The sequence below is a fragment of the Drosophila subpulchrella genome, chromosome X, assembly GCF_014743375.2.
Source record: "Drosophila subpulchrella strain 33 F10 #4 breed RU33 chromosome X, RU_Dsub_v1.1 Primary Assembly, whole genome shotgun sequence".
Taxonomy (NCBI): Eukaryota; Metazoa; Arthropoda; class Insecta; order Diptera; family Drosophilidae; genus Drosophila; species Drosophila subpulchrella.
In genome coordinates, this window is record NC_050613.1 from 24,032,885 (window position 1) to 24,042,643 (window position 9,759).

Here is a 9,759-nt window from a genome sequence, read left to right on the forward strand (position 1 = left end):
CCACATACATGCTAAGCAAAAATGCTTTTTTTTTTATTCATTTTCCGAATGACTTTCAATAACTAAAATTGACTCTTATTAGTGCATTTTATTTCATTTAAAGTTTATTAACCTCCTTAGGTATTTATGTGATCTTAGGTCAACGTTACATGGTTTTAGAAAGTATCTGGGCCGAAGAACTTTAGCTTCCAGCGCCCCTTCTTTTTCAAATATTAATTTTAGTATTATATACTAGCTTTAATTTAAAATAAAATAAAATAATAAATAATTTTTAAAATAAAATACAATAAAAATAGAATGTATTACTTTGCAGTGAATTGGCAAAAAGAATAGAAAATACAGAATCATGATTGATGTCTCAAGATGCGTGAGGAAATATTTGATTGAAGAGGTCGCACATATTGCAAGACCAAAAACCATAACTTCAGAAAAATTGCAACACTTAGGAGTTACTTTATTCCGCTAAAAATTGGAGAATGTCGAAAACCCTTTCTCGACTGACCACAAGTTGCACCATGTGCAATGATAACCATTTATTTTGGTGACTGAGGGTTTTAGCAACGAGCCAAGCGAATGGAGCTTTCAGAGCTTCGGTTTTAGCCTTATCCAAAAATGCATATATCATTCCTCACTTGGCCAAAATGGTTTGTATTGATGATGCTGCGACCGCAATTAGCAGCCAGTGCGAATATTCTAGCTAATTGATTTGCAAAATGATGCAACGAAGTTGGCACACAGCAAGTGCATTATTACAAAATGCACTTTGCTGTGATTGACACACTCGATCTGCCGATCAGAATTCAAATGTTCCACTCCCATTCCCATTTTTTATTTTCAAATATAAACGAGAATTTTATACGTCGATAAGGAAATACAAATTAGTCATAGCTCTAATACTATGTTTTCTTAGATAATTTCCTTTTCCATTTCTTGTCATTTAGTTTTCCCAGTCAATTTTGTTCCAGTGCATCACCCTATAGCTAAGGTCGCAGAAAAATGCCAAGAACGAAGGCAACCATTCACATGACCATAATTCCCAACTCCACGTATATTTCGAGTGGTACGTTGACCATTTTAATTTGGTAGTTAGCACTTTTTACCCAAAGTCTGAGTTGGGCTTTGTTTTAAAGCATTTATGGGGCGGCTAAGTTCCATTTTCAAGGCCACTCAGCTGTTTTCGAGAGACTTAAATAAATGTGAACTTGTGCGTGTTTATGCTGCGTTTGTAGTTTACAACTGCATTAAATTGGCCACCGAAAGATACGGTCCGACTTCCCTAAAGTGATCAGTAAATATTTGATTTTTATTTGCAAGCAAATGGGTTTTACATTTTACGACTTAAGACTTTGTTGTTCCACTTTTATTAGTTTTTATGTGTAACTTCAAAGGTTAAAGTCAGCTTAAAACATATTTTATATTGCTTTTTACTAAGTTTAGCTATAATTTAAGACCATTTAGTTGAGTACTTTGTTACGGAAATGTATACAAAATTGACTGTAATAAAAATAAACAACATGTCGAATGAGTTATTTTCTAAAATCTTGAAAATCAGATAGAAAATGGGAGGTATAGTATACTTGGTCCCACAGATTTTCTAAAATTAATGGTTTTTGTTTTTGTATACTTAAAAAAAAAATTAAAACAATATTAAACTATATAAAGGTAGTATAAATTAAGTTGAAGTTTTGAAAAGAGTTGTTTTTGAAATAGAATGCTAGAGATGTAAACATCAAACTTCTAAAGTTGATGTCATTTTGAAATATTTTATATTACTTTTTACTAAGTTTAACTATAAACTTAAGACTAATTAGTTAAGTACCTTGTTACAGAAATTTATACCAATGAACAACATGTCGAATGAGCAATTTTCTAAAATCTTGAAAATCAGTTAGAAAATGGAAGGTATAGTATACTTGGTCTCACAGATTTTTTAAAATTAATGGTTATTCTTTTTGTATACTTAAAGAAAAAATTAAAACAACATTTTACTTTATAAAGGTATTATAGATTAAGTTGAAGTTTTGAAAAGAGTTGTTTTTGAAATGGAATGCTAGAGTTGTAGACATCTGATTTGAGGTACAGAAAAGTCTTTTTTTCAGAAGGTTGACTGTAAAATCGAAATGGAAATACGATCGCAGGTGTGGGACAGGTAAGTTTCCAGTTGACTGCCGTGTTCTGTGGGCCACCAACAAAAATTGTACCCAAATTCGCTTTCGCCGCTGCTGCTGCTGCTTCTTTTTGACAGTTTTGTTTTAATTCATGTTCATGCTTTGTTGTCGCCGTTTCACAGTAGACGGTTGTAAATAGTTTGGCTTTGGCTTGGATTGGTTTTAACTTGCGAAACACGTCCGGGCCAAGCCAGTTCAGTTGGCCGGCTCGGCCGGGAGCAGAGCAGCATAACAAGTGGAGCGCGACTTCGCCTTGCCGAAAATTGTTTGCCAATGTCGCGATAAAGCTAAGGAGAAGAAAAAAACCAAACCGAACCGAACGAGTAAAATGCCGCCAAACATGGCCATGCGGCAATGGCCTAAACCTATGGTGGAAAGCCGGAAAAACCGCACAGCACCCACGCAATACGCACACGCAAAAAAAAACAGACAAGACAAGTCAACACACACCTGGCGGTTTTCGACCTTCTGACACAGTGAGGTCCATAGTGAAAATTACCCAACAACCACTGAATATTGAGTTATTTGGAGATGACAGCTTAATAAAATACTTAAAAAACAGAAAGGTAAATGTTGCACAGTCGAAAATTAACATAGGACATGCAATTATTCAACAGCATTGTTATACAATATCTATAAGAAGGGAGACAACTACCAAGTGCCAGAAAAACTATCATGCTTCAAACTAAAAACCAACTAATGAAACCAAATCTAGATCATCGATTTATGTCAGCAGTTAATAAAAATACACACGATATATCAAAAGAAATTAAAATAATTAAATATTCCTAGCAATAAACTCAATTGGATTACGTTTTTGATATTTAATACCACACAGAGAGAAATACCCAAAAACATTGCTCTTGAATTGAGAACATTAGTTCTTAAAAACCTTGTAAGTACATTTTGGTATCAATGTTCTCAATATTAGAACGAAATGGTGAGAAGAGAAAAGTTAAATTGAGTTTATTTAACATCTTTTAAGTATACACTACGAACTGAACTCATAGTTTATTTGTTGAGATATACAATGAACCGCCAATTCAACTTGATTCGAGCAAAGTAAAAACATTTAAAATTAAAAATGTCCTTCTATTTTTAAGAACATTTTCAACTCAAATGACAACGTTAGAATTCTCTCTGTCCATTATTTACTTTTAAGGATCTCTTGTGGATGCCTTAAAAAGCAAGATGGCAACGCCCCATACGTTGCATGATCGCACAGCAGGTTGCCAGACTTTTGCCCCATATCCTCCCCCTTTTCGCCGATATTCAAGCACTTATTATTTGCGATGCCGGCGGAGGCAGCGACGTCGGCAGCGGCAGAGCTCCAGTGGCAGAGCGACTCGACGAAAAGCCAAAAAAGCCAAGTTCCAATCAGTTGCAGTCGCGAATTAGCGTCGCACAGACGCTCTGTCTCGCATAAATTTAAATCTAATCGCTCCTCCTCTCTGCCAACTCTGTCTCGCTCTCTCCCGGAAGTCCGATATCTACGATAGCTCCGATAATTCCGATAGTTCTTGTGGGTGGTGAATCATTCTTAAGCTAACGCTTCAAAATGGTCCACTTGAATGAGAAAAACGAGGATCAGCTGATGGCCAAACGGATTTCGGAGCTGCAGGAGTGGCTCAAATCGCAGCCGCAATTGCCGCAGAATATATGTTCGTATAGCCAAGTGGAAGTGGGTCAGATCGCAAAAAGCCACTCTTCGTCTTCTCCGTGAAGAGCACCGAAAGAAATTGCGATCGTTTCGGGTTAACCCCATTGCAATTTCTAATATGAGTATAAAGTGCTGTTTTTTTTCATTGTGCTATCATTTTGAAGATCGTGTCACTAAGTTATTATTATAGATCTCAACTTATTACTATTTGTATTATTATTATTTAAATAATTTTAGGGTAAATCCCTCTATTGTGAATATTTTACAAGAACATCTTAAAGGATCCATTCTTCTTTAGTGATCCTAAATAGTTCTTATACATTTTTTGCTGTGTGATTGCTGTTGGTGGCCAACTTTGATTGTGGGTCAATTGCCTGAGCGATGGGAACCACAGCCAGTTGCATAACCATCGCACCGCAGAGACTTATGAATGCACCTGTTCCCCTGCCCACCTGTACACCTGAACACCTGAACTCACCTCCATCCGAATCCTCCTCCTCTGCAGCCCGTCTGCTTCTGCGCCGCTTTCTGCACACGACGCGCGGGGATCCATCCGCCGCCCAGCGCCTCTTGGAACTCAATTATGGACTGCGCAACAAACATGCCCACATCTTCATCGATCGCGATCCCCTGGACGACAGCTCTCAGCAGCTTCTGCAAGTCGCGTGAGTATAAAGATATAGCGTTTCGGGAGTTAGGATCCAAGGAAATACCAAAGATCAAAGATATTCCATGAAAAGGAATCATATTTTAGGATTTCTCTACCTAACTATATAAAAAGAAACGATAATCAGAAGAATCGAATCAGGAAAATCGGTATATGACCTCCTTGCTCATTTCTTTGTCCATAAAAAATATTACTATCCCCCCAAAATCTTAAAAAAAGTATAAAACCAAAAAAAAGTAAGGTTTATATATACATTTGTTAAAAGAAATTGCTGATGTAATTAAGTTAAGTGCCAAAAAAAAAAAATAATATAGAATTTACTGCCATGATAATAAATTTGAAACCTAAAAAAATGTTTATTACCAAGTTAGACGGGTTTATAAGCTTATAAGAAGTTAACTGAATTAAAAACATTACATTTTCGTACAAAAAAACAACAAAAGAGGTAAATAAAGTTCAGTTTCAGAAAATCCAAATCCAAAACACGTACATATACATGGTCTGGCTTACAAACCAATTTTACAATCTACTAAAAATCTCCTCCGGAAAATCAATAATAATAAGTACCGTCAGAAAAGCCATAACAGAAATTTACTGGCAGATAAACGCTTCAATACAGACATTAAACGCTGAATGAGACTTTGGTTTTAGTGGCGACAGTCCAATCAACTAGTAATTAGCTGAGATTCCTGTGAAAGTGGAAAAAACCTCTGATTATCTGGCCATGTCATTTGCTGGGGTGCTATTAGCTTAGATCTTGTGAGCCCCGTGAGTTTAGTGGCCTGCAATGTTGACACTAGGGCTTGTTTTTGCTTAGTGTACACAGAGTGCATTGGCTTGCAAAATGGGGTAACCGGTTTTCGTTGGATGGACAGTATAATCAGGGGGCCCGGAATTATGTTAACTTAAGTGTTTTCCTGACTTTATTCGCTTGCAGAGATCTGGTGCCGTTGCCCGGCTTGACCCCGGAGAACAACAAGCTGCTCTTCTACCGCCTGATTGATTTTGATGCGGATAAGGTAGGTGCTCACAGGCCACACACTCGAAACATGTGTTAAACCATCTTTAAAGAGAAATAAAAAACCTTAACAAATATTGGGAAGTTACATTTAATCACTATGGTTTTCAAAATCCCTATAAAGGTGTCTAAAAGTATGCAAGAAGAACTTGCACTTTCGAGTTTAACATACATTGTTGCATTCTTTTGGGCGTTTTTGTAGGTGATTTCGAAACTCTAGTGATATTTTAGAGGATAGTATCACAATTATAAGGATTCTGACATAAGATCTTATTTAACTTTATATCTAGTGATATTTTAGTGGATAGTATCATAGTTATAAGGATTTTTACACAAGATCTTATTTATCTTTATATCTAGTGATATTTGAGTGGATAGTATCACAATTATAAGGATTTTTACATAAGATCTTATTTACCTTTATATCTAGTGATATTTGAGTAGATAGTATCACATTTATAAGGATTTTTTGCATAAGACCTTATTTTCTCATGAATGATATCTATTTTTCTGGCAGTTCAACTTCACGGCTGCCATCAAGGTCTTTTTTATGGTGGCCGACTGCCGTTTTGCGACGGAGGACGAGGAGCGTTTGTCGGACGGGGAGATACCCGTTTTCGACATGGCCGGCTATACGCTGCGTCACCTGACCAAAACCGCCCTGGGCGCCCTGCGCGTCTACATGAAGTTCGTCCAGGAGGCGCATCCCGTGCGGCTCAAGGAGATCCACGTGCTCAACTGCCCCTCGTTCGTGGACAAGGTGATGGCCGTGGTCAAGCCGTTCATCAAGGGCGAGGTCTTCAAGCTGATCCACTTCCATTTGCCTGGTGCTGAGACCCCGTATCGCCACTTTCCGCGCTCCATGTTGCCGGAGGAGTACGGCGGGGAGGCGGGCAAAATGTCCGACCTGAAGCTCCAGTGGATGCAGTTGCTCAAGGAGCAGAGGCAAGTGCTTCCAACTCTTCTTTAACAGTTCAAAGTCATCTAGAGTTTGGCCTCTTTTAAAAGGATTTTAATCTCTAATGGTTATTTTTATTTTATTCCAGGGACTACCTAATGGACTCGGAAAACTGGCAGATAAACAAGGCCAAAAAGAACGGTCAGCGAAAGTCCAGTGATGCCGGAGTTACTAAAAGTCTACGCACCCTCGAAATCGATTAGTCGTCGTGCGCACAACTGTACCTTAATCATTGGGCCTTAACCTATTTTAGCTCTCACATTCTTCGGGATTTTGCCAAAGTTAATTGAGTTTAAATTGGATTTTTAGCCAACTGAGTATTTATTGAAAATTATTTAAACCTAAATTTTACTAACTTTGCTTTCTGATTAAGAGATTTAGAAGACAAAGAGTTTTATAATCCCAAAATGGAACAGTGACCAAGAATGATTGGCAAAATTCAATTAGTCTGGAGGCACTTTCGCCGAATCCTGTTGAATGTGAAAATCGGATTAGGCCCGACCATCTATTGTCCTATTTTTGTTTTGTTCTCGTTCCATTTCCCAGCTGGGCTTGGGTCTATGTAAATATATGCTTAAAGTGAAGGTTCTCCACATTCCGCATTCCATCACTCCACACTCCATATATGCATATTCAATTTCACATAATTCCCCACCAGCGACCGCATCTTGGGTAATTGAATGCTCTATTGTGGGGAACGAGTGGCCGGGGAAATGGAGATGGGTGGGGTGTATATGGGGTATACATACATATATGGCATTATGACGCGCACAGAATTTCCATATTTAATGCAACAGCATAATTCCAATCCCTGCCGCTGCATTCGATGCCTGCGACTGATGCAATTAACTCGCCACAAAAAGGGACGGAAGGCGAAGGGGTAAATCTGGATGGACTACACTGGGAAAAAACATTGAGTTTCCCTTTAGCAATATAACTTTCTAATTCACCAATTGCTAGTAATAGATAATCTTGTTTTTTTTTAATACTATACAATGTTATTTTAATATTATATATATTATGTAGTATAGAGTACCATACTTTGATTTAAAAGGATGTCAAGATCCATTTCAATTTTTTAGTAGGGAACTTTGTTGTTTACTAATTGCTATCAGTGCATGAAACTGCCCTAAAAATCGGGCCAATGATATATAGATATTATGCGAGTGTGTGGGAGTGCATGCGTATCTGTGTGTGATCTGGACGAGTGGGTGTTCAGGAAATGGAAGTGGCAATAGAAGTGGAGCAACAGCAACAGCAAAAGCAATGCCACACCAATGTGGCACGGAAAGCAGAGGCCGAAGGACCCTTGAGGCATAATGCGCATATCGACACATCCGTTCGGTTGGCCAACCTGGCCACTGGGTCGTCCTTGTCCACCTCCTCCTCCGGCCGCAATACCCAATCTGCAGTCTACCATCCGCAATCCGCAATTCGCAATTCGCAATCCGGACTCTGGACTCTGGACCCTGGACTCCCCCACAATCCACAATTCGCACTGTGACACTTGGAGTCGTGCGGCTGACACATTAAAGTGTGGCCTGGCAAAAAAGTGAGCTCACATCCTATTCTCCATCATCTCTATGTGTACTATATAGCCCCCGTCCATTCTCCGTTTAGCTGGCCATTGCCGTCCATCCACATGACATATTAGTCTTAATGCCATGTAGCACGGAAACAATTTATGCAGACTTACTTTTAAAGATATCCTAGACTTGGAGAATTTGTATTTGTTGGGTTTTGAAAAGTATCCATGTCTAAAAGTTGGCAGATAAGAATTATCAAGGTTTTTTGTTTTTTATCTAAGATAATTTGAATGTTTTGATGCTAGAGGTGTACGATATGGAACGCATCCTAAATATCTCTAACCCTAAAGATATATAACTTTGTTTTTAAATGATATGATATGATATGATATGATATGATATGATATGATATGATATGATATGATATAATATGATATGATGTGATATGATATGGTATGATATGATATGACATGATATGATATAATATGATATGATATGATATGATATGATATAATATGATATGATATGATATAATATGATATAATATGATATGGTATGAATTGATATGATATGAATAGCTTTTCTGAGGTACAATTTTAAATAAAGTCCTAAATTAAAAATTGTATCCTTATCATAAACTAAGTGAGAATGGTGTTCTAAGCAGATCTTTCTCGCTGTGCATGTGTTTATATGTATGCGTATTTTGTTTATATGCAAACACTCTCCTCCCTGTTACGTATTCCCCGATTTAACGCCACTTAACGCTCCGACTCATCCATCAGTGTGTTGCGTGCCACTCCCATTTTGGTGGGCGGTGGGTGCTGTGTGTGTTTGTGTGTGTGTGTGTGTTCTGGGACTTACACTTTTATCCAAAACCAGATGTGCACTGCATGCGATTGCATGTACATGTATGGTAATCGAATTATGTGGCAACTCTGCCTTTTTGGGGGTGGCGGTGGGTAGTTGGGCGGTCTTGCGGGGGAGGATGCCTGCACACACACACACATGCAAACATGCACACATGCACAATGGATGTGGGTCGGTGTGTGGGTGGGCTTCAGTGAATACCCTTCTTTTGGTTAGGTGTGGTATATGCAGCCCTGATATCCTTAAATTCAGAGATGCACCACGTTCTATATTAATATATTAATAAAATATGTAAAAATCACCTAAATCATTTTAAAAAAAATTAACTTTTAATGCAAAAAATAAATAAAAAATTTGTTTAATCTGGAAATCTCAAATAAAACATTTGTATTGCTTCCCTTCGAATTCTCATTAGTTTTAAAATCCCTTCTAAAGGCGCCTAAAAGTACGCTATGATATATTTTAAATCCAAAAGACCATCAGGGAAATACCAAAAGCAAACCGGTAGAGGGCTTTTTAGGTGATCTAAAATCTCCAGAGTTTGCATAGAGATTTCATCCGGCTGGAAGGACCAAGAGCAGCATCCTTGTGATGACCAGCAGTCAACCCTTCAATTGCATTATGACTGCCAACACAATTAGGGCGTTCGGGCGATAGCCGAAACCTCGGCCCTGTCTGCTTTTCAAGTAACCGGGAAGTGGGCATAAATTATACATATTTGCACATGATGGGAGAAAAAGAAAATCAAAGTGGTGGGGGGGGATGGTATATGGGGATGGAGACTTTGTGGCCCATCAAAGACAGAGAGCGAGAGTCCCTGCCAGACTTGACGCCCAAATTGATCAATTTTGCATTCTGCCACAACAATCGTAGCAGCTGTAGGACGGGGGCGTAT

The 9,759-nt window shown here is 38.3% G+C and overlaps 1 protein-coding gene across 2 annotated transcripts; it reads left to right on the forward strand.

Annotated features, from left to right (window-relative positions):
• The first annotated feature begins 3,544 nt into the window (after positions 1–3,544).
• Positions 3,545–7,055, forward strand: LOC119555936 (alpha-tocopherol transfer protein-like). 2 transcript variants are annotated; one of them, XM_037867642.1, is made up of 5 exons: positions 3,545–3,829; positions 4,334–4,493; positions 5,433–5,514; positions 6,031–6,458; positions 6,560–7,055. In XM_037867642.1, exons 1-5 carry the CDS (start codon positions 3,727–3,729, stop codon positions 6,672–6,674), a joined length of 888 nt encoding a protein of 295 aa, XP_037723570.1. In that variant the 5' UTR covers positions 3,545–3,726; the 3' UTR covers positions 6,675–7,055. The 2 variants fall into 2 exon arrangements, with proteins under 2 accessions (XP_037723570.1, XP_037723568.1); XM_037867640.1 differs by lacking the exon at positions 3,545–3,829 and having other exon boundaries at positions 4,066–4,493.
• Positions 7,056–9,759: the final 2,704 nt, after the last annotated feature.